This window comes from Hypomesus nipponensis, chromosome 25 (genome assembly GCF_054491055.1).
Source record: "Hypomesus nipponensis isolate SF chromosome 25, ASM5449105v1, whole genome shotgun sequence".
Classification (NCBI taxonomy): Eukaryota; Metazoa; Chordata; class Actinopteri; order Osmeriformes; family Osmeridae; genus Hypomesus; species Hypomesus nipponensis.
This window is the reverse complement of record NC_140385.1, coordinates 11,918,248-11,943,153: the sequence shown is the minus strand read 5'-3', so window position 1 is coordinate 11,943,153 and position 24,906 is coordinate 11,918,248. Positions and strand designations below refer to the sequence as shown.

At 42.4% G+C, this 24,906-nt stretch overlaps 1 protein-coding gene across 1 annotated transcript in view; it reads left to right on the top strand.

Moving 5' to 3' along the window:
- LOC146222327 (neurexin-2-like) overlaps positions 1-24,906 on the top strand; it is a 282,700-nt gene that overhangs the window by 30,028 nt on the left and 227,766 nt on the right. Inside the window, exons 6-9 of the mRNA XM_084691157.1 lie at positions 3,812-3,931; positions 4,659-5,040; positions 8,096-8,286; positions 22,206-22,379. Coding sequence (XP_084547283.1) covers positions 3,812-3,931; positions 4,659-5,040; positions 8,096-8,286; positions 22,206-22,379 — 867 coding nt within the window. The remainder of the gene's footprint in view (positions 1-3,811; positions 3,932-4,658; positions 5,041-8,095; positions 8,287-22,205; positions 22,380-24,906) is intronic.

Sequence of the window (24,906 nt, the reverse complement as noted above, 5' to 3'; positions counted from 1 at the left end):
GTTGAACCTGCCCCCCCCCACCACCACCACTATGCAGCCTAGTCAAGTTTAGACTGGCAGCCACCAGTACTGTTCGAGGGGCAGCAAGAGGAGACTGTGACATTCCTTCAAAACATTAGAGCATTAGAACATTAGAGAATCAACCTCGTTCAACTGCTTTAAAAGAAATCTCAAAACATGGTTGATAACGAACCGAAAAACGTGATCATTAGTGGGTAAGCAGTAGAATTATTTTTTAGAGAGGTGGAATTATTTTTTGCCACTTGTTTGTATACCCATTGCTCTTTCCCTTTTAACTTCATGTATTTTTTTAGGTTGTATAGCTTTTTTTTCACTCTGGCAGGGGGACTGCCAATGGAAACTAGCCTTTAGGCTATAATTGGTTGCATTTACATTTCAATGAATGTACACTGAATTGAAAAATCTATAGTTTTTAACAGTGATGAATTTATCGGGATGGGGATGTGTTTGCGTATTCCATCCGAATGCGTTTGATAAACCAACTTTTACTTGGCTGAGCAATAAGATGACTCATTAATACAAACACAGTAGGCTTACGGTGTGTAATTAATGTATTATTTGAATGTGTCAGGTGTTTTTGGGGCCTTGCGTAACCACCCCCCTTGCACACCTAGGCGCTAGCAGTCATATATGGGTTCCTCTTGACAGCAGAAGCTCTATATTTAGTGTTAGTAGCTGTTATTGCCTGTTGTGCCAGATATTGGCCCTCAGCAGTGCCCCCTGCTCTCTCCCGGCCCCCTAGTGGCCAAGTATGATAGATAACCCATAGACTTTGTCCCTGGGGAAAGCACAGCCCATTTATTCTCCCTGCAGCACAGCCAAAAGGACCACGGTCATACATCACACTGTTGTTTTCCTAGTTTCTCTTAGATTTTTTCCTCGCTCTGTTGAACTATTCATTGCTCGTGCCTCTCAGTCTCTTTCTCCCTCTTTACTCTTTTATTCTCTCTCACATTCACTGTCTGTCATTTGCTCGTCTCTCTGCAAGTTAAAGTAGTTTTATTCGAGTTCTCCATTGGTTCACCAATTGTCTTTTGTATGTCTTTCTCTCTCTCGCCCTCTCTCTCAGCAGCAGCAGCAGGCCTTTACTTCATATTTACTTCACACACAGGGTGATTAAAACTCTCTCCATCCAATTTCTTGTGGCTCGAGACAAAAAACCAATGTGAACAGTGACTTTGGTAAATGGGAAAGCGATTCTCCTGTGTCTCTGTGCGTGTGTGTGCAGAGAGAAGGTGGGCTATCAATTGATGGAACCTTTTTCCTTGAAACTAAATCATTTCACACACAACTGGGGGGCACAGTCACATTCCACCAAGATATACTTCATCATAGCACAACAGCACCTCCGGCTAGTCCGCTATAGTCAGCCATCACTACAGTCCCTGTGATATGGAAAGCTTTCTAATAATGGACCTGCCTCATGCATAAACAAAACACATTTTAAAATAGTATTAGAGAGCAAACGTTTTTTTTATTTTTATATATTTATAATTGAAGAAACTTCTAGTTTCAACCCACTGAAGAGTTTTTACAAGCTTGTTGAATAGAAGTGACTGGCTTCAAATGGACACCGCCGCTATAGCGGTCTGGTCCACTGGTTAAGTGGAAGAATCCAATCATTATAGCTTTGTTTATACACACATTATTCTCCTCTCTAATCACCATTATCTTTGGTGTGTGTCTTTGTGAGAGTCTTTGGTGATATTAAGGTCTACCAGTAACTGTAAGTCAGGGCTTTCAATTCTTAATGTCAGCCACCTAGCACTTCGGTATTAAAAAGAGAGTGTACGTCATGTTGCATTAAAGTATATCGTATTCTAGCGATGTAGCTAACTAACTGAACCTTGAAGTAATTATTAACTAGAAATTTAAACTAAAGGAGAAGACAAACTTTTTGGCCTTTGTCCCATACACCGCTCCACCACAGGCTTTTATTGTGACAAGACGCCACTCAAGACGCACAACTGTGAATTATTAAATCACATATAAACAACTCATAGTCGCTAACATCATCAATTAACAAACCTCATGAACCACAACACTCAACTATACACAGCATTAATAAAACATGAATAAAGCATGAAAATCTAGCGCCAACGGCATCAATGGAACAAACTACGCACCCTTGGGTTGCTACAATGTTTTCATCTCAGGTTTGTTTTTATAGTTCCTGTTTTCAGAAGGTTTTCTTGACTGATAGATCATGTTTTGCTTCATTGAAACCCTTAATATGTATGATTATATGTAAATAAGCAATCAATTAAACACAATGGGATTTAAACACAAAGGGCAGAAACTTTATTCAGGTAATCTGGGACATTTTTTGCATGCATTTCTCATCGGAGTCTCCTGATTAACTAGTGCCCTGCCCCTTGCTGTGACATCACACCAATTACGTTTTGTGATTTCAGTCACATAAGATTCATGCTAAACCTAGAGTCAAAGTTCTGTGGACTAGACATTGTCATAGCAGGGAAGAAAAGACTGGAGTTTAGGTGTCCCACATTACCCAATGTCCCAGATTGCCCAAATTCACCCAAGATGAACACATTACATATTGTGTTAAGAACATTTGCGATGATTTGGTATCTCTAGATTAAACAAAAACATGATTTCTTGTTGCACATCTCATTGGAATATACAGTGACAACCAACCCTGTGGCTTATTATTTCATGTTAAAACATGTTATGCTGACAAATATGACATTCATTCATACCCAAGACCTTAAGCTTTGAATCAATACTGAAATGAGTCTTCTAGAATTTGCTGGTGCTCAGAAATACTGCCATCGGTAAAAGTGTGACACCCATCCCTGGTCCCCCCGACACCCGAATCGAGCCGTAGCCTTTCAGCGGCGGACACTTTGCGATGCTGATGACTCGCTCTTTCTCCCACTCTGTCACTCTCTCATGCCGTGGCATACTTGATGCAGTGTCATTACAGCGATATAAATAACCCGTAGATCAGATGGAGAGAAGTGGCAGGAGAGGTTGCTGTAAACATGGCCTTAATAAACAGTTCCACTCTAGCCGTGTGCCGCTCCATAGAACGCGTTCCTTCCTTCCGTGACCGTGAATATGTTATAGCGAAGGCGAAAAGGGAGGACAATGAGAGGAGAACGCAAAGAACAGGCGAGACCCACAGCCGAATGCCTGGTGTGAAGAAAATGCTCAAGGATGCTGCAAAATACATTAGGTGCTCAGTGAGCGAGTCCTGCGAAACATGTCCAGAGGTCTCTTTTCTATGTCGTGCTGCCCGACACTGTTTGCCTTTCCCAGTGGTGGACGGTTACGAAGTACATGGAATGTGTTCATGTAGGCCTCGTTAAGTAGCTTGTTCAATTATCTGCATACAGGATTTGTGTATCGTACTTTGTCCACCACTGGCCTTTATTGGCACGCTTACTGTTGAAAACACAATACTGTAAATAGGGTTCTGTGTTGTACGACCCTATTGGCCTACTTGATGGTGTCTTTCTGGCGCTGTTTGTCTCGGTTTTATTGTCTGCGTGTCACATTTATTTGTCATTCTTACAGGTTTTTTTTTTTTGTTGTGCTGAATGAATGACAGGCACACTGTGTCTGTGTACACTATTTGAATGCTGTGTGTGTGTGTGTCTGCGCATGCGCTTGTGTTCCAATGGACAGACATGACTTGAGCGCGTGTGAACGTGTGTGAAAGCGCAGGTTTTCTCCATAGATATACAGTTCCTCACCTGTGGGTTGTAGCTGCTCTGTGCTTCACCACCCCTGCTGGCTGCTGGGTGACCACGTGTCCCCCCCACAGGTAAAGGACCAGAGACTCTCTTTGCTGGGCAGAAGCTCAATGACAACGAGTGGCACACCGTGAAGGTCGTGAGGAGAGGCAAGAACCTGCAGCTGTCGGTAGACAACGTCACCGTCGAGGGTGAGTGTCAGATGCACGCTTGGGGATGACCAATGGGACGTTAGACAGTGGCCAATGGATAGGTTTGGAAATGAGAGGGGAAGTGGCGGGGAAACATCTGGATCCCCTGGGCCGGGTTTAAAGAGAGGATTCAAGAACTGAAAGGTGGAGGAGGTGAACGATGATGATTGGAAGAGAATGGAGGCGGAGGGGTTACAGGACAAAATGAAATGGAGGAGAAGTAAGAGACCAGCTAGCCTCACCTCCCCTGGGGTGACAGCAGGTTGGAAAGGAAGAAGATGAAGGAGAGCAAAGAGAAAGTGTGAGAAGAAGAGATACTGTAGGGTAAGCTGAGGCCCAGGGCTAGGTTTGGCCCGTCAGGAGAGCGGTCTGAAGACCTCAGTTTCAGCCAGTTTCCAACCGTTTCCTTCTCAGCCACTGTGGTGTCAGGGGAAGGGAGACCCTGTGTGGCTGGGGGTGTTGAGCGCTTCTATGTTTTCCATCTGCATCTTTGTAATGATCATTGCTGTACATGTTACTGTCAGCTATGTGTACGAGGGACACACCGAAATAATGTGTGGGATGAGTGTGTGTGTGTGTGTGGGGGGGGTGATCGAAAGAAAATAATTGCATCGAAGCTAACTTTTGTATACTTTGTTTTTAGAGTACTAACACATCCAAATGTGTTGTTATGTTGCCCAAGTCTCTGCTCGCACCTCACACCTCTGACCCCCTCTACTCCTACCAGGCCAGATGACCGGCGGCCACACCCGACTGGAGTTCCACAACATTGAGACAGGCATCATGACCGAACGCAGATTCATCTCTGTGGTGCCCTCCAACTTCATCGGGCACCTGCAGGGCCTCACCTTCAACGGGGTTCCTTACCTCGACCAGTGCAAGAACGGAGACATCTCCTACTGCGAGCTCAACGCTCGCTTCGGCATGCGCCACATCATCGCCGACCCAGTGACGTTTCGAACGAAAGGCAGCTACCTAGCGCTAGCCACTTTGCAGGCCTACGCCTCCATGCACCTCTTCTTTCAGTTCAAGACCACCACGTCTGACGGACTGCTGCTCTTTAACTCGGGAGATGGCAGTGATTTCATCGTCGTGGAGCTGGTCAAAGGGTGAGCGTGAACACGTCATGTCATGGCGTGGGTCAGTGCCTCGTATGTCATCAGTGACGATATGCAGAGAGTTGCCATCTGAATTACTGAGAGTGGTGGATTTTTTGAGGCAAATATCATGCAATATTTCGAAAGCCATTTATGGTCCAATAAGATGTCAAATCCAGTTCTCAGTAAAAAAAAAAGGAAAACGAAAAAGAGGTGGTTGCACATTTGGGGTAGCTGAGCTGTGGAAAATAATTTAGGATGTGAACCAACTGTGCTGTGAATCAATTCTTGTTGGAGAGAAAGGGTGCACTAAATTTCTGGGAGCAAAAATAATCAGTTTGGTTTATGGCAGTATTGAATGGCGAAAACAGGTTTTAGGGGTGAGACCCAGAAGTTGGAGAAAACATTGTGTTCTCCACGGTAAATATCTGATGTCTCTCCAAATAAACTGGATAAACACGAAGTCAGCTGAATGTATTTTCTGAGCCTGTGAAACTTCCTATGTAGTTGTTAAATTATGAACAGCAGTGTTGAATAACATGTCTGTGAATGGCATACCTTTGTTATACCTGCAATGCTGTTCAACCATTCCTGCTGAGATATGAATGTATCTCCCTGCCCCTCCTCCTCTCTGGCTAGTATTGTTACCAAACAAAAGGCCTAAACTGCCTTTTCCAGCAGGAACAAAGACAAAGACATGTGGAACAGAGACAGGATAAACACTGCACGCTGACAGTAGTCTTAACCAGGCAAACAAAAGACAACCATTTTGTCTGCACAAATGAAAGATGGCACCTTGTCAGCCCTGGGGTACATGGAGGGGGGAAAGAGAAAGAGAGAGGTGTTCCTATATATTGACCTTCGAAAAAACTGAAATAGACTGAGTGGTTTTGGGGGTACTGTATAATGTGTGGACCTTCTTGAGGTGGGGAATTCTACTGTTCAGGAGCATGCTATTAAGCAGCTGGAGGTCCACTTCACTTCGATCCAACACACATCCCTTTGCTCTGAAATGGAGAGACAAATAGAGAGAGAGGAGTGAAAGACAGAAGGCAAGCGGAGTGAGAGTGTCAGAAAGTACAATGGGAAAATACATATATTTGTTTCCTTATTTTATTAACCAGTGCAGTGTCCATGGTAGGCCTATATATTTCATGTGCTGTCTCTTGTACATTTCCACATTTCTAATCAAACAAGAGAAATGTGGAACAATTAGCTGAATAACCTTGTCAGTTAGCCATTACTACACTTAGCAGGCTGCACAACCCATAAGCCACGTGAATAGCTTTAGCTAACATTAGCTTATGAACGACAAAGAGCTAGGAATCGAACACTTGGTGGTGATAGATACAGTTAACGCTACATGCTTTAACCTCACTTGACGTCCTCCTCATACGATAGGAAAAGTATCCTTGACTCTTTGCCCCCCATTTTGTACTCGTGGCGATATGAAAAATAATATGTTCAGGGACAAAGGGGCTCCTGTGCTTCCAGTTAGTTTCTTGTGAAATCCCTTCCATATATGCTAGCTTGTTTCTATGAGTCTCATTAATGTGTTGTGAATGAATGCTAGTGCAGTGCCAGTTGGCCAAACGCTAGGTGGCAGACAATGAAACATCTGATTCAATATTTATATATTTGTCGTGAACCACACATCGAAACAACTTCAAAGTCAACAATCCATGTCCTTGGGGCCTAAGAGAAATACTTGGCTCTTTTATACTTCACAGAAAGCCCGGTTCTGGAGCCACAGACGCACAGACAGATGCAGAAAGATTAATGGATTTAGAGTTAAATTGGATTTCTTGATTGGAGTAATTGATATTTAGGCTTTAACACACATTTATTTAGCAGTCTCATTGTAAATAACTTAGTAAAAATAGTCTCATACATGAATTGGATATATACAAATAAATTAGATCTGCACCTCAAGAGATCACACGAGAGAAGCAGAGAATGAGAAAGTTGTAAAGCCGGGGACCATTGGGTTAGCTACTCCTCAACAGGCAAATAGATTTGATATGACTACAGGGTACATACCTCATAAATCTAACCCTAACTTTGATGATTAAAGAGTGGTCACTGTTCAACTGTTCAAACAATGGAAATATTATGAGTTTAGCCACAGCAAAGTAACAAAACTGACAACCAGAGGCTATAAGGACAGATGACCGGAATGTGATAGCCCGATTGTAATAGTGACTTGAAAGCCCCACTCTTTTTCATACAGTTTGTATCAGTGTCAATCCTATGATTATCCTATAGCTATCTTACCCGAGGGTGTGAAATACTTCCAGTACTTCCAATACTTCCAGCAAGAGATCCAGCAAGTTTAAATATAAGAAAATAATGTAAAAATGTATGCCTTTGGAAGACCAAGAACTATTCATTTGTAGTTTGTCTGTTAAATGCTAAACTTTGTTGAAATCAAACAACACTAAATAATTCCTAAAATGTGACTTGTAAAAGGAGAAACAAAATTATGTCAAATTTCATGGAATTTGTGGTGGTGGTGGTGGTGGGGGGGCAGAAATGCAGCTTTTTATAATAATTCCAGTCTCATAAAGTTAAATGACCGTTTCCCACTATTTTGATCAGTTACCACCCCTTAGAAGATGTAAGCTAGACAGTGTGAATACAGATAGTACAATTGTTCCAGCATAAGAGGATGCAAAGTCAAAGTGTGTACAGTACCCGTTGATTCAGCCTCACAGGAAGAAGAGGAGGGGAAGAGGAAGAGTAGGGATTTTTGTCTGTCTTCCTAATTGAGCTTGTCTGCAGTTGAATGCCCCATGTCTTGGTTGAGATTGTCCCCCATCACCTTGGTGACGTCGGCCCCATTGAACAGTTGTAATTGTATTTGATAATGGGAAAAAAAAATCCAACCTATCGTCACACTTTTTACTTCTGTAATGTGTTTAGAGAAGTAAAGAAAAACAACCTTTGCTTCATATCTTGAATACACCCACTCCCTCGTCCTCTTTCTCGCACACACACACACACACACACACACACACACACACACATACACGCACACTTGTTACTGACCACTTTTTGTCTCCCACAGGTACGTCCACTATGTATTTGACCTTGGCAATGGCCCTTCACTCATGAAGGGCAACTCTGACAAGCCACTCAACGACAATCAATGGCACAATGTGGTGGTCTCTCGGGACGCCAACAACGTGCACACGCTCAAGATCGACTCACGCACCGTCACTCAGCACTCCAATGGAGCCCGCAACCTGGACCTCAAAGGTAGGCATTGCTCTAAATGTACTATCTAAACAACCCATTTTAGGACTGGCTAATCTCAAATGTTCACCACAGCACCCCACCGCAACAATCCAAACATCTACTTTATGAATCTCTGACCCAGATTTTCCTATATCGAACATACCACACGTACCATTCCTGGTTGACCAGATGCGACACTTTGGTTGGTGTCCCTGATTGCCGAACTGAACCTTTAAACTCTGTTCTCAAAATATTTCATTGGATGTAGATTTCTCCTTCAAGAGTCATTGAGAGCTGAAACATCCTGCGCTGTCTGAATTATGCTCATGCTCCTCATTCGGATCCTTTGTTACCTTTAGTGAACTACTCAATAACTCTACTCATGGGTCTTAAGTGAACTGCCCTAAGTATGCACAGTGGATAAAGGCAACCCTTGTAGCTCTAACAGTAGGAAACGATGACTATGTCTGTGACTCATGAAAGATGTATACTGATAGCATACAGTTGAGGTTTGAACACTGATATGATGGTTGAAAGGTGTCGATTAAGCTGCCAGAAAAGAATTCGTTTTAGGATGGTTTGTCACATCTGGTTGATTTAGTACCTAAAAATACATAAATATATACAAGAGATATCGACATATTTTGACATCTTTTTTTTAGACACAGTATGTGTGTTCGTGCACTGTTGTATGTGAAGCGCTGTGTGTCTGTGCATGCACACAGCTTTTTATTCCTGTTCTGTTTGTTCAGCTTTCAAATGTATGCCAGCTCAGGAGTTTTGGGTATGTTTGATTTAGCAGGAGAGAGGGGAAGAGAGACCCGCTCCCCGTGCCAAGCTTAAATCTGTCCGCCAAACAAGAGTGGACTCGAGGCAAAAATTAATTCTAACAAAAGCCTGGCATCGGCGACTCTCACGCCATTCCATCCTCTTCACCTTGAAAGATGATCTGCTTTTTTCAATGTTCTTCACGTTGGTCACACTGTCCCTTGCATAGTCCCCAACCAATCAAAAAAAACCTTGACTATAAACCACATCTACCTTTCCAAAAAAAGAAAAACGACCCTGGTGATATAGTATCAGTAGTAGGTTTCTCTCTTCCTCGCTCTTTCTTTATCTCCCCCTATCTCCCTCCTACTTCTCCTCGCTCCTGCTGGGATAAATCCTCAAAAATACATCCTGGTTAAAAGCCACTTTGGTGTGAACTTGTGTTCCATTGTAACAGTGCAGGCGGTACCAAAGAAAAGGAGACTGTGTAATTGCAGGTTTTAGACAGAAAGACTGAAATATTGATTACATGGTTATGTTGACTCTTGAGCAAGTTGGGCACAGTAGAGGGTAAACGAGCATGAAAAAAAACAAAACAATGACTCCGATTTCTGAGAAAACATGGTTGAATTCAAATCCAAAAGGAGCAAAAGGCCCTATCCTTACGGGGCCCTATTGAAACTATTGGAGGTGTATGACGTCCAAGAGAAAATTGTCACTTATCTTTGCTCACAGTGATTCACTCAAATGTGGTCTCTGGGATAGCAGTGAGTCTTGTGATGGGGGGGGGGGGGGGGTGATGAGGTGTTTGGGGAGGCAGTGTGGTGAGCCACGGTGTCTCTGGGGTGCTGCTGAAGTATCTGGAAAGTCCAAATCTAAAAATAAGTTTTCTCCATTGAGTGAAAGACATCTCTCTTTCCCCTTTCTCTCTTGTTTCTCACTCTCAGCCTCTGTTTTGTTCTTTCTCTCTCGCTTTCTCACAAAGTGAGATACCTCGCAACATCTTGCTCTCTGTCTCTTTGTCTTTCTCTCTCTCGCTGTCTCTGTCTCTCTCTGGCTACGTTTTGCCAGGGTAAGGGTGGCGCAATTAAAAGGGTATAATATAATAAAATGATAAAGAAGCGTATAAATCATAAGAGGGTAGATTATAGATGGGTGGCACTCTGCCCAGGCTTCATGGGCACAAGGACGAGGGAGAGAGGCCACTCAGCCTCAGAAATGATGATCTTCAGCGTCTAAGAGAAACTAACACATGGTATTGTCAAGTGTCTTAATGTCAGGAATTGCAGGAGCAGTTTAGGCATTCAGACAGATAGGATTAAGGTTGCTGAATGAAAGAGCATCAGTAGAAGAGTTAGGTCTACAGTTTAACGTGTGATCATTGAACATCCAATCTAGTAACTTTTATCCCAGCCAACTCCTAACAAACCTTTCTCTATCCTGATATAGCGTTGTCATTTCATTGGTCCGCTTCCAGTTCATAAATCATGACACTTTGACAGGCCATCTTCCTATGTTTCCTGGCTTGATATGCTCCAATAATCCAGAATGTTCTAACTCTAATTGATGGGGTTTGCTGAGGTTTTTCCGGATTGATTGCAGTCATCAAGTCTTGAGTGACACCTGCCAATCAATAGTGAGACAGAGCAATGGGAATGCAGAGAGGATTTGTCAGGTATAGAGAATCATGGGGTCAGACATAGATCATACACATACACGATGGGGTGTGTACTGGCATGATTTGTACTATATATACTATTAGATCTGCATTCCCCTCTTTTTGCAAAATGTCTCTCTAGCTCATACAATGATGAGTCACAGTCCTCCAATACATCCCATAAACCACCACACAGAAGACTTGCTCAACAAACAAGCCCGCCATACCCCGCCAAAGCACCATGCGGTGAGAATCAACCTAATTTGCATACCGCAAACGAACAAAATCACCAACGCCCCATTGAACAATTAGTTTCCTTAAAAGAAACAGAAGGACAGCAATTTGTAAAGACAAGGAGGGGGCAGCCATTTTGTCATTTCATTGCCAACATGGAGGCACTCTGGCTCACCAAGCACAAGCTGAGGCGTCACTATAAACCCTGTCTCAATTCCCACAAAGGGCTACTCCGTCTGTGTCATTAATCTGTTGGCTTTTGTGAAGTTGTTTTGTATAGTTTTATTTGCATTTCCTTATTTTACAGCCCTTTTTTCCTCTGGGCCTGCAGGAGACTGCAGGACATAGCAAACAGCTTCATGTTGCTCGTGGGAAGAATAATAGTTGTAAATCTAGTTCCAGAAGATCTTTGCTGGAGAATGATGTCACTTTCCTGAATCCCCAAGTCTCATTGAACAGTCAAGCCATGAACTAAATTCCCAAGTCCTCCTCCTTTCGCCCTATTCCCCTAACTGGTGTATTGTTTTAACACACAAATGCACCCCCCTGTCACACACACATATGGGATTGGTGGTTTCCTGTGCCTGTTCTCCCGATCGTGCATTTTGAGTGATCCCAGGCTGAAAAAAAGGATGTCTCTTTCTTGGAAAGTGATTGTTTTGTAGTGAAATGATGTTTCTGTGTCCTTTTTGTCTGTTTAATCATGATGAGGAAACAATATAGTGGGCCTCAGGAGACTCAAAAGTGGATACACTTTTGTCTGCTGGTGGAGTTCCAATCACATGGGCAGATTCACACATAAGCAGATGTTGAACTTACTGTCATGCTCTATGAAAGCCTAGATAAGTCAAATCTAAGTCTGAAGTCAGCATAACCAAATTGGATTGGTTAAACTCACTCCTCAGAAGGAATCCCACCCAACCGAACCATTGAAGAACTAGCCTTTTGGTGGCATAGGTGATTATGTAACACACAATCGTGTTTAGAGATGTGGTTGCCATGTTTATGATTCAGAGAACCCGAGTTAGCTTCCCAGTGTGGGAGGATGGGGGGAAGGTAAGGTATACTGATGAAATATTTTTTAATTTACTGATAATAATTTTATAATAATCTGATCAATCAGGCTAGCCCTTAGTAAGCTTTTCCTGCAATAGCCACAACAGTCATTGCTCTGGCTTTGCGGATTGCTTCATTTGTGTGTTTTACATTCAATATTCATTAACACAACACTATCAGCACATTATTAGCAGTTTTGATTACTGCTCCCGACTTGGCTTTGGGACCTAGCTTTTAAGAACTAGGGGGACCCTTGATTCAGTTGTGATCCATCTCTACCCCCTGCTCCTCTGTGGCTGGTGCGTTAATTAGCCCTGAATGAAATCAAAAGCCAGGAAATGTTTTCCACTAGCAAACATTTCCCCAGCCACAAACAGTAGCTATGGAAAAGTGTTAGGACTTTGTGGCTAAGCTCACTGCCTGACATTTACAATTATGTTTTGTATCCCAAAGTGCACATTCTCTCTCTTTTACATATTGTTGAAGGCTATTTAGACACATATTCATATCTCATATTTATCCCTCAAAGTATATTAGCGTCCAATCAGGCTTTGAAACAAAATGGCCTTTGTATCTTAATACATAAAGAGGCAACAATGAATAGCTTTCTAATCCTTTTCTTGCTCAAGGGAATTCATTACCCTTTTAGTTTGCCCTGCTATCACGTTACTATCCAACACAGTCTTCAAATTACGAATTGTTGTGTCCTCTCTCTGCACAGAAAATTGCAAAACAAACATGTAAAGAAAAGAATGATACTGCAGCTTACATAGGGTTAAATCCACAAATATGAGACAAAACAAATAGAAATAAAAATACTTTGCTTGTTATGCTGAGGCTCCTTTTTGGTGATGTTAAGTTGGGAGGTTTTTCTCCCCCTGAGATACAGTTGAAGCAAACCGCACTAGTCATGTGCACTAAGAAGAAGTGTCTCCCTGTAAACAAAAACACAAACAGGCCTAAGGGGATATCCTAGCCTCATTATGTTAATGACATGACAACGCCAAAGATAATACTGTCATCCTTTAATGCAGGGACGGAAAGATGAAAAAATAACAATGCAAGAACTTGCATGTTATAAAAAAAAATACAAAATAAAAAACGACTGCCAGGGAGCTGGAGAGAAGTTGTAATTAGTTACACCTGATCCTAATTCGATCTGTCCCTGTTTTCTAGACATTCTCTCAAGCTTACTCTTGCACAAAATAAATAAATAAAAATGAACAAATTAAAACAAGGTCTATTTTCTACTTGCAGTGGGACCAATTGGATCACAATGAGAGTTGGAATGGAGGGAAGGGGAGGAGGAGGTCAGGTACACCTATTTTTACAAAGAGCCTTTGGTGCCAGCAGGAAAATTAAGATTACCCGTTCAATCACCCCATAGCCAGGTTCTACCGTGGCACAGGCCCACAGCAAACCAAGCTAATCTGTCGCTACGCGCTAATCCGAGAACAATACCGAAACTCAGCACGAAGCACCGCAATGCTAATGCCGACCATTGTCCAAGACTTCCTCACCAAGGCCATGTGATCTCACTAGAATAAAGCCATGAGGATAAATGGTCAGGATGAATACAAGCCAGGCCCAACAAAGCGGAGATCAGAGTATGCTGAAGCCTGTGTATGTTTTCAAATTTCAATTACCGTTAAAATTCAAATGTATTGTATTAGCTGAATTGTAGATGCATTAAGTGTAGATGTTTTTTTTACCTGGCTACTGCCAGACACATCTGAACTGCATTTTGCCTTCAGAAAAAATGATGGCACTACAATTTGGTTTTTCAATTTATCCTGACCTATTGAGGTGGAATCAATTATCCCCTTTAAAAGTCCAGCAGAATGGCGTTAAAAGCAATGTGTTCAATGCAATCTCTTTCTCCTCAACACTTGCTATTCCACGAATGATCCTTAACCTTTCAATAATGGCACCAGTAGTGGCGGTAAAACATAATTACTCTTGTTAAAATGTCTTCATTGCCAGACTAAAGCTTAATTTGGCCCAATAATCATTTGTATCTGGCAGAGGTAGATGGATTCACAATGTAGGTCTAATAAGCATGGGCCACATGGTACAACAAGGTGCCAGAGAAAATATTTACATTTCAATCATCAGAATGACGCCCTTGTCATAGAATATTAACCCTCAGCGGAATACTTTTCAACTGAAGTGTGTTCCAACTGAAAAGAGTCAAAGATGGCTCCAAATTAGAATAAAAGATCCTTGCAAAGTTCATCAAATCCAAAGAAATCTCTTTTCAACCTCCCAATCATAGTATTCGACGTTGTCTCCTACTCTATCTGTGAAACCGATCACAGTTATCAGCCAGGGACCTGAAGCGTTAACGCCTTCTCCGTGCTAGTTCTTGGTTATTGCAGGGCCGTGGATATGATTGGCCGAGTCCCCAAGGTGGGCACGTTGCTGTTGGTGTCGGCTGATGTCTTTAAACAGCTGTGGCTATGCGCCACACACGCCTTCTCTGGCCGCAAATTGGCCCGCCATCGATCAGCGCGCCTCGGCCTAATGGCTATCGACGTCAGGCACGCAGGGGGGAGGCAGGGCGCTCAGGGAGGAGGTCTCCCCTCTCCTTTCTAGAATTCACTTGTTTAGAGGCCTACTTTGTGGGTGTGTCAGTCTGTGTGTGTCTGTGTCATTTCTGTCATTTTAAAGGAATGGCCGCCAAGACCTTACGGTAACTCTACTGATGCCCACGCAATGTTTTTGGCTTTCTGATTTGACACCTGTTGCAACACCATACTTAAAATGGTCTACTGTAATTTAAATATGTATCTCCATTGGGAATGTATTTTTCCTGGGATTCAAAACTCTCCAACAGCCTTATTCATACAACATAGTTTTAAACTCCAAATTACCAGGCAGTCAGTTAGTCAGGCAAAATGTTAAATGCCGTCCCGCATTCCTAAACACACATTCACACACACACACATCCTCAGGCCCACGAGGCTTTATTGCGCTTCCATTATTCTGTGACAGAGGAAATGTCAGGACCCCCCCCACACTCCCGCCCTCAGCTCTCCCCTCCCCTTGCCTCCATCCCCCGCTCCTCTCCTCCCTCCGCAAAGAGTGTGTGGTCCACACACTGCAGGAGGCCGGGGGAGGAGCAGTGAAGTGTCCGTAATTGAATGTGAGCTGTGAATGTATCCCCATATGGAAACGCGCAGTGTTAGATGAGAGAGGGCCTTTTTATCTATCATCCCCCTCCCAAAGGTGCTCCTTGTGTTGAGATTTAACATGTTTTAAGGGCTATTTAAGTTGGCAGAGGCATACCGAGAGACATCCACAGGGGAAGATACTTCCTACGGACATGTGCGCGCGTTAAAGTATGCACGCACTCACGCCTACACAAGCACATACACGCGCGCGCGCGCACACACACTAGGTATTCTGGCATGAGAGAGAAACCAGTTTTTACGTCCCTATCCTAGAGCAAGAAGCAGAGTGAGCTTGACAGAGACAGAAGAAAGACTATTAATATATGTGTCTGCATGCATGAGTGTTTCATCTTCGCATTAGGTTTCCACCTGGTCTGATTTTCCATTGTACGTATTAAATGAACGGTGGGAGTAGATGTGATTGGATGAAGATGTGCCGAAACAGAGATAGCATGTGTTTGCATACTAATCTCAAATAAACTGCGCGCCGAATAACTTGATTAGCACGTTTGTGTCGGATCCCATAAACATCCTGGAGTGTAGTCCCTCTTCCCTGTGCGATGCACTCCTTCACGAGCAACAGAGAGGGCATCACAAACACTGTCATCCACCGACCATCACTATCATCACGGGAATCTCTGTTCATAGTCTGCATCATAGTTGGGATCTGGCCTTTTTATCTCCACACCTCAGGCCCCGTTTACATGTCCTCCGATATTCCCCTCTCTCCATAATTCTTTTGCTGTTTTCTGCCTCTCTCGCTCCCTCCCTCCCTCCCTCTGTGTGCCAGTGCTCTCTGAATAAATGATAGGCAAAGCTGCTTGAGTGCTCCGATTGAGCAGTGTGTTTTTCCATTCTTTCCCCTGAACCGTCGTCCAGTACAATTTACTATGGCATTACTCAGAGCTTTAGCTATTTCACCCCTCCGCTCCCCTTCCCCAACACACACACACACTCTCCTCCCCATCACCTGCTGACTGCTACGCTTTTCACCAAAGGAATAAAGTGTATGAAAAGGCACATTTTGTACAAAAGTATGAGAGAGTACATTCATACCTCCGTATGCTTCTCAAGTGAAACTTTCCCAGGACAACAGCGTTTGTTTTAAGGAACATTCTATGGTTGTGTCCCAAAATGCTGAACACTGTTGTCCATTATTGGTCAATATACACTTGGTTATGGCAACTGAAAAGGAGGAAACCATCTAAAAATTGCCTTTATCATTTTCTTTACAGCAGTTGTTATTGTTTTTTCCATTGAACCAATCAAAATGTCCCCTGCCAATGTTAGGGTCTGAGTGGGAGTGTTAGACCACAATTCAGTGTTGAGCAGCACATTAGCCATTTTGAAGCCATAGTGCTGACAACTCTAACGCGACGATGCGAGGAGAGTGGATGAGAGAAGGGAGGGGAGTTGATTTAGGACACTCCACCAGTGGCAGAGTTCCCCATCCGTCATAAATCCCCAGCGTCCGATTGGCCGAGCTCTTCCCTCTGACAGGTCAGCCCAGTAAATGTCTCCCCTGACAGACTGGCGTTGTCGCAGGAACACACTTGTGTTTTAACAGGTGTGTATCCCCCTCTCAATCACAGCTCTGACAACCTCTCAGAGAGAAAGAGAGAGTAAGTGAGGGGAGGAAGTGACAAAGGGAAACTTAAAGACAGGAGAAATAGGGAGCGGGATAAACACGGTAAGGAGGAAGGATTGAAGGAAGGGGGAAATCGAGACAAGGGAAGAGGGTGTTGACAGTCGTAAAATAAAGTGGAAAAAGAGATGAAAGGCATACATGCTGTATCCACATGTCAAGCTGACACTGAGTAAATGGTGGTGTAGGGGGGTAAATATTGTCCAAACAACCTAAACTAATTCCCCTATGGTTTAAAGGAAGATGGGAAACTGAACAGTGTATTAGCATGAACCAAATAATGCCAATACCAATAGAATTCCAGGTATTTGACTCTATGGGTTAAATCAGAGCAAGAATGGTCAAAGTACAGTTAAATGAAATACGCATTTAATAACTTTGCAAATGAATGAAATCAATTACAAGGCAAACATATTACAATATGAAAGTTTTCAATCTTACCTACTCTACCATGATCATTGTAAATCAGAGAGAAAACAAGAGGTGAGGAAGGAGTAGGACAGTAGGACAAGGCAGAACTGAGGAGAAGGTCTCAGGAGATGAAGAATCCAAAGAACAATGCATTACAATTCCCTTTATACACAAGTGGTGAAGGTAGCAGTAGTTGTAGTTGGCTATTAAAAGCTGGACTGTCATCGTAGTATCGTGTTGGTGAAACTTCAATGTATTTTTGGCAGGTGTGTTACGTGTCATTCTGTTCATCTATACTTCTGTGTTTTTGTATTCCAGACACAAGTCTATTACATAGATCAATTTAATATATTTCAAGTATTTAAAGTAATAATGGTAAGTTCAGTTTGGTTTGAGAAATTGGTCATTGTTCTGTTCAATTGGTTTCATTGCAATTGGTTTCATTGCACCCAATAACACTGTCTTTCTGTGTGTCTGTCACCGTACAGTATTTGTAAGTCCCAACAGAAAGAGAGCGATTGCACACCTAAGCTTCTGCACAGACAGCCCACAGTTGCAACATATATAGCCCTGGGAGAGTGTATTCTCCTGAGGTGGTTGTCTGAGATTGTCTGGTGCCCTGGTTCGCCTCTACCTAGGTTACGACCCTCCTGAAAACCCACTTATTAGCCTGTCTTTGAAAAGTCCCAAATGATCCTCAGAGACCAGTTCAGGCCTAAAATCCCCATGGTGATATAGAATAAAATGTGCTTTGTAGTAAAGGATTCCAATATAATCAAGCCTGTGAGGCTTTTAGAGCATCGGCTGGTGGAGAAGATAATGTGGCCAGTATATTATTCATAGCTTTAATATTTTGACTGTAGAACTTTAGAGGATGCAGAAGCACAACATTATCTTTCTCACACACGCACACAGACACAGACACATTTCTTTACAACTCAGTCCCTTCAAGGGCACAGGTAACAGCCCATGGTAGTGAACAAAAACTATTGTGTACGGCGGTTGGATCTGGAGTATCTGGAGAAAGTAGTGTGTGTGTGTGTTTGTGTGCCTTGTGTTTTTTGTGCAAGTTCTGTAAGTGGTTGATCTTGAATGCTCCGACAGAGCCAAATACTTGACTGAAATACAATACCTTTGTTGTTGCGCCTTTGTATTGTCTAAAGGCAAGTTTGAACAGTTCAAACCATGTTCTTCAAGTTGACATCAGTATCTCCAGGGAGATCAAAACAGGAAAAACACCTGCTATCTAAATAGAGATCAACAACCATTGAACTAAAAAATAATCATTTTTAGGGGAAATTTGTCATCAGTGTCCAACAATCTGTCACACATCTTCAACACAATCTGCGTTTGTGAAGCAGAAGGGCATAACTCTTATTTTTCGTAACATAAATAATGAACACCCGAGCTGACACCCTCATTTCCATTCCTCAAGCGCAGTAGGGAATATTGCTGAAGTGAGCATTTACAAATAAGATCCCCATCGTTTAACCAGAATACTGATTTGAACATAAAAATATTCTTTCATTTAAATCTTTATATCAAACACATTTGCTGGCCAGCGATTCAGAAATGTTATCCCACTAACTTGACAACTTGTCAATCTGTAGCCGGTGTGTGGTGAAACTCACTCCTCAAGTATATAACAGGCCACCCGCGTTAACAAATTGCTAGCTTTTCGTTGGCGTAGTTGGTAGTGGTGGCGCGTGGGAGGTCAGAGGTGGTGAGTTTGACTCCCGGTGGGAGCGGACGGTTGCCTATGTACCTCTGACGGAATTTGCAAGACCACGTCTGTTACAAATGGCCATTGTGTAATAATGCCAGATTCGTGTTTTTTGGGTGAAATCAATGATTTTTGTGTGAAATTAATGCTAGCGTAATGTAAAGACGTCAAAAAGATCTCAAAAATACTTGGCACAATCAAGATTACTAAGTGCTCTGTTAAAATATGAAGAGAGACTATGGTGGTAAAAAAAAAAAGCTGTGCTCACTAGCAGGAACATGGCGCACGTGTTTCTGAGCCCCACCCACGCACTGCTGGGTCTAGAGGGGTGCAATTGGTGCCGTAGCACTGAGCCTCACCCCAAATTTCGAGAGAAAATCCCCATCAACTTCCTGCACAACATTTTGCGTAACATGTAGTCCAATGGAGGGTCACCTGACATGTTCACCGACACGAACATACACAAAACAATTGTACCTTTCATTAACCTAATTAAAAGTGTTGTGGTTCAATCCATTTTCTAAGAAAGCCACATGAAGCAGAAGACTGGTTAGAATCACTGGTTAGAATCTCTAAAGTAATAGTACACACTCATACATCATTATCCTTACATTTATGTTGATCTGAGGTTTATTTTTATAATGTAGGGAAGGAAAAATAGCTTTTTGCTGAGTGTGCACTTGTCTTAGATCCTCCGGGAGCTATATCCCAGAAGCCCTCTGTCTGGCTTGACGCAGTGCGGCCCTGCCCAGGGGCCCCTGAGAGGTCGTTATGGTAACTGTGAGCATGCAGAAGAAGTGTGTCCAAGCGTCTGTAATTGGTCCCTTCTGGTTGGAATTTCCAGCCCACTCGCATTCATCACTCCCCTGACCACGAAAACAGCCTTATGCACAAGACCAACCTACAATACCTGCTTGAGCACTAAAAACCTGTGGTTATAAGACAGACCCAAAACCCCAAACCCAAAACACCTTATCTTCTTCTATTTGATAGAAAAACAGCCAAGAAGCAAAAGCCATGTTCCCAAAACACATTAGAAAACCAAACCCAAATCCCTCCAGAATGTATGTACAGGAAATCATACGTTTCCAGACTAACATGTATTATTCAGTGAATAGTAAGGCTATATTTTACATGGCACGTACAGTACAGCATGACTTCAACCTGAATGTAAAATCAGAAAAGGAGAACCATTTTACAGATGTATTAACATTTTTATATTTCATTTTTCTCTCTATTCTACATATTCTCAGGTAAAGTTAACAAAGCTCAGAAGATGTCACAAACTTCTCCAAAACTGCATTGTTCACACTTTCTAGAGTGTCTCCTGCAGAATAAATGCATAATTCTACCAAGGGATTCTTCTTCTCTACAATTTCAGGGCATCACTCAGTTAGGCACCTAATGAATTCATGGTATTGATTACAATGCCTCATAGCCTTGACTGTGAAATATGAAGTGTCAAGCACACATTCGTTTCAGGAAGAAGACAGTAAACCATCAGTTATGAAACTTATTCAATTCACTTCCCCCATATTTGACCCAGTGGACTTACGTAATACATTAAAGCTTAATGTGTCTAATTCCAAGTTATATGGAATTATAGTTCATGAAAATGTGAATTGGTATGTGTATCATGTATACCATTTGATTACTTTTTATGGCGATTAAAATATGTATTTGCTGATGATTTCTATTATGACAAAGTTATACAGCAAAGCTACATTAAACCAAGCTAGAACAGGAATAATACAATTGAATTGTGGCTGTTGGATAAATAAATGTGTACACAAAATAAAATGTATACTGTTTAAAGAGCATAATGCACAGCCCTTAAAAAATTGTGTGTTTCCAGCTCATTCGCCACAATTACACTGTACAGAAGCATTCATACTTGAAAAGATACACAAAAACATTTGGAAAATGTTATTTTTGATCTATCGAGTCAATTTGAAGGCCTTGTTTAGGGGATATTTTGCAGATGTGTTTATTTATTGAGTCAACTTAACTGGCATCCATAAATCATTTCATGCAAAATGTACACCATTTTATTCCATAATGATGAGCTCTGTCTGGGGGCGGGAGGGAGGAGACTGGAGTCTCTGGAGTATCATGTAACTTACAAAATGTGTCTCGAAATGTCACGTTGCTGTTCTGCCACATCGCGGTTAGTGTTGTTAGCGAGACGCCACCTGATTCAACAGCTGTTCCTAACGTGACAGTCCTTGTCTCCTCCAATCTGAAGTGCCAATGCATCAAACACTTTTGTTTTGTAACAGGATAGCTCTCGTTCTTAATGAGATAAGCTAGAGAGAGAGAGAGAGAGAGAGAGAGAGAGAGAGAGAGATGAAGACAGAGAGAGTGAGATGAAGACAGAGAGACAGAGAGATGAAGACAGAAACCAGAGACACAGAGAGATGGAGACAGAGAGAGAGACAGAGAGACAGAGAGATGAAGACAGAGAAAGAGAGAGAGAGAGAGAGAGAGAGAGAGAGAGACAGAGAGAGAGAGAGAGAGAGTGAGAGAGCAAGAGAGAGAGAAAGAAATGGGAGTAAAAGAGAATGGAAAATCCTTGTTTGTTGTTTTCATTCCAAAATAGTTTTATCTTTTCTCGACATGTGTTCTTTATTGTCTGATGATCCTCGGTTTCTTCATGCTCCCAGCTCCATTGACTTACCCTCGGTCAGACCTAGCTGCCATACCACAGCACCGATCCCCAAAGCGCCGCAAAAGCTTAATTAATTACAACTGATATGAATTCAATTATTTCTCAATCCCTTGTTTTCTTTGTGTCATCAGCTCTTTTTTATTCCTACTCTCTATTCTTTTCATTTTCTGTTTTGCCTCTTTTGAAAATTGGAAGGGTCCAATAGAAAATTTAAAAAGTACCAATGAAATACAGTATATTTATTAAATTATTCACTGTACAAAGGTGTTGTGTATGGAATGGATTTCCAAGAGTTGTTCTGGGAAGGGGCAGTGTGTGAATTTACACGACAAATACAAGATGTTGGTTTTGGTCTGGCAGACATGAATGCGACTGCATCCATGTTTTCCGTCTTGTGGAAACCTTTTTGTGATGCTGTTGTTTGGGGGGGTAATTACTTGTTTTTAACACTAGACATAACCCTGATATTTTCTTCCCTGGTGCTTTGTCTTTGTCTTAATATAAAAACCAACGTGTTCATATTTCCATTAGCAATAAATGTCAACATGGTCGAAAAACACGTCAGCCTCAACTGCAATAAAGTTGGTCTATCATTTGTTTTGTAGGGGAGCTCTACATCGGTGGCGTGACGAAGACCATGTACGGCGGCTTGCCCAAACTGATAGCGTCTAAGGACGGCTACCAGGGCTGCCTGGCATCCGTGGACCTCAACGGGAGACTGCCCGACCTGATCGCAGACGCTCTCCACAGGGTGGGTCAGGTGGAACGAGGCTGCGATGGTGAGTGTCTCGATAAAGTTGTATTTCATATTATGAATCAGGCAAGCCAGATCACACATACCAGTACATAGCCCAGGCTAACATCAATGGTTGCCTTTAGAAAATAAAACTCAAGTGACCCCTTGCTATTTTAGTAATGTTTTAGAAGAAGAAAAACAATTATTTGTCTCACAGTGTGACACACACACACATGCAGGGACTGGTGACACCGAGAGCACACACACACACAAGTGACTACCATGCCGTGCTTCCTCCAATGGTAGCCAGGACCTGTGGGACGCCAAATCACTGGCGACTGTGTACCAACTCTAAGTTCTCATGCCCATGTCTTGGCTCAGGAACAAGACAAGAGAGCAATATGTTCTATGCAGGGAGAGAGGATGGGAACTCCACCCAGAAAGGCACCGACAGGTTTGGGGATAGCATGCCAACAGTGCACCCAACAGTGTAATGAATTGAATCAGGACCTTCTTGCAGTGAGGATGTTTTTACTTCACATTGTACTGTACTAAGTCAATGTTAGTTTGTAATTAATCACAATTCGAAAATCATATAACAATAACACATCTAGAAATCTCATTCAATCCAAGTCTTATTTGTATCCAATCCCACTACCACTGTCTTATTTAGAACACAACTTACATATCTTACATGTTTTTGAAGTTCATGTTTCGCAAGCCTTCCCTGGGCTGTTATTCTCTGATAGATAATACAACCATCCGTAGCCTCACTGCCAGAGGCACGTTTTACAGTCTCGCCATGTCTTCACCGTCTATCCATTCTATTGCACCATAAAGCTCGCGCAGGGAGAAGGTATATTTTTCTCTCTTCCCTGCCCTAATGCCATTGTCAGTGGCCCAACCTAGTTTCAGCACTGCTCCCGTAATATTCATCAATCTTGCAAAGCCCCCAGAATTCCTTTGGACTGCTTCCAAGCTGGCAGGTGAGGTTGCTGGACTGTGACGTCATCGGTTGGCGTCTGTGGCGGGTCGTTAATTGTGTTTATGACACCTGCAGGCTGTGGGTACAGAGCTTGCTGCCTGGGTGGCGGGTAGCGTCTGAGTGCACGGCATTGATTTCCCAGAGGTCTACACTGGTTCAGCAGCTCAGCTCCAGTTCCAACGAGTGATGCTACTGCCGCCACCTCTGCCAGCTTATTACCTGCCTCAAGTCATATGCCACAATTATTTCACTTTGAAAACAGATTAGAACTGCATTAAACTATCGGATTGAAACACAGGGGACTTCCAATTGATAATAATGAGAACTAATGATTAGATATGTAGCACTGAGTGCTTGTAATTGTCCATATTAAGACATAGTGGGTGAAAATTCCCATAGTTACCATAACTTTTATGATTTAAGTCCTCCATACTTGTTTCTTTTCTGTAGTAGTGTGTACCATGGAATTCATAAAATGTTGAGCTGAGGCTGGACTTCAAAAGTTATGACATTTTTTAACATTACAATTAGTATTGTACATAATAAATTGTATTTGTTATTAATTTAAAATGATATATTTATATTTATATATATTTGATTTGAGCTCTACAGCACACCCTTCTCCAGCACTAGCGGGCATCTCTCCACTCGATCTTTAGCTCTGGCTATACCCTCCAGGATGTGGTCAGAGTGGACAGCAGGCCAAAGGTCATTACTGCTGGGGTTCCCCCAGACGCCCGACCAGGGTCGGGACCTGAGCTCAGATTTTGATGCACCAGAAAAAGTCCCTGACTCAGCTTATGTCTGAAGCACTGATAGCTGCCAGGGGCAGCGAAAGACTCACAGTCCATACACTTTCAGCCAACTCTGCTGACTCACGCTGGAAATATGGGAGGGAAAGATAGTTGATGATGAAAAGGGAAGGACAGAAAGAGTGAATAAAGTAGTTCAGATGTTATATAGTCCAGGGGCCTCATGTAGGCTATAAACGTTGCGTACGCACAAAAAGCTTGGTTTGGTCTACGCTGGTTTTCACGCACACTTTGTCATGTATAAAGATTTACTTGACGTGAGAATGTGCGGGCCGTCACGGAAAGTTTTGAGCAGACGTGAGAATGTGCAGACCGTCCTCAAAGTCTTGTCTGGCTCTGTAACATGGCACATTCTAACTGAAAACTGCCAAAACTCACCTTACAAAATAACACTACGTTTATGACTATTCATAACACATCAAAATAAAAGTTTGATCATTTATGTGGATGATCACATAAAAATGCCAAAACCCAAAACGAGAAATGCTATAGCCTTCTGTTTAATCCGCCACCACCTAATAACTCCTGTTAAACTTGAGGGTGTCAAACGAACTACAAAATCACTCAGGAAATCACTCTAACCCTATAGCTGCCATGCTGTTACAATGCGTCACCACTCGTTTCTTAATTCAAAGTTTTACATCAGACCATTTCTTCTTAATTTCTGCCATGGTCCAGTTTTCTGAAACCACAGCATTTATGGCCCTATAATAATAATAAGGATTTGATTTGTAATACACTTTACATTGAGCTAAATCTCAAAGTGCTACAGG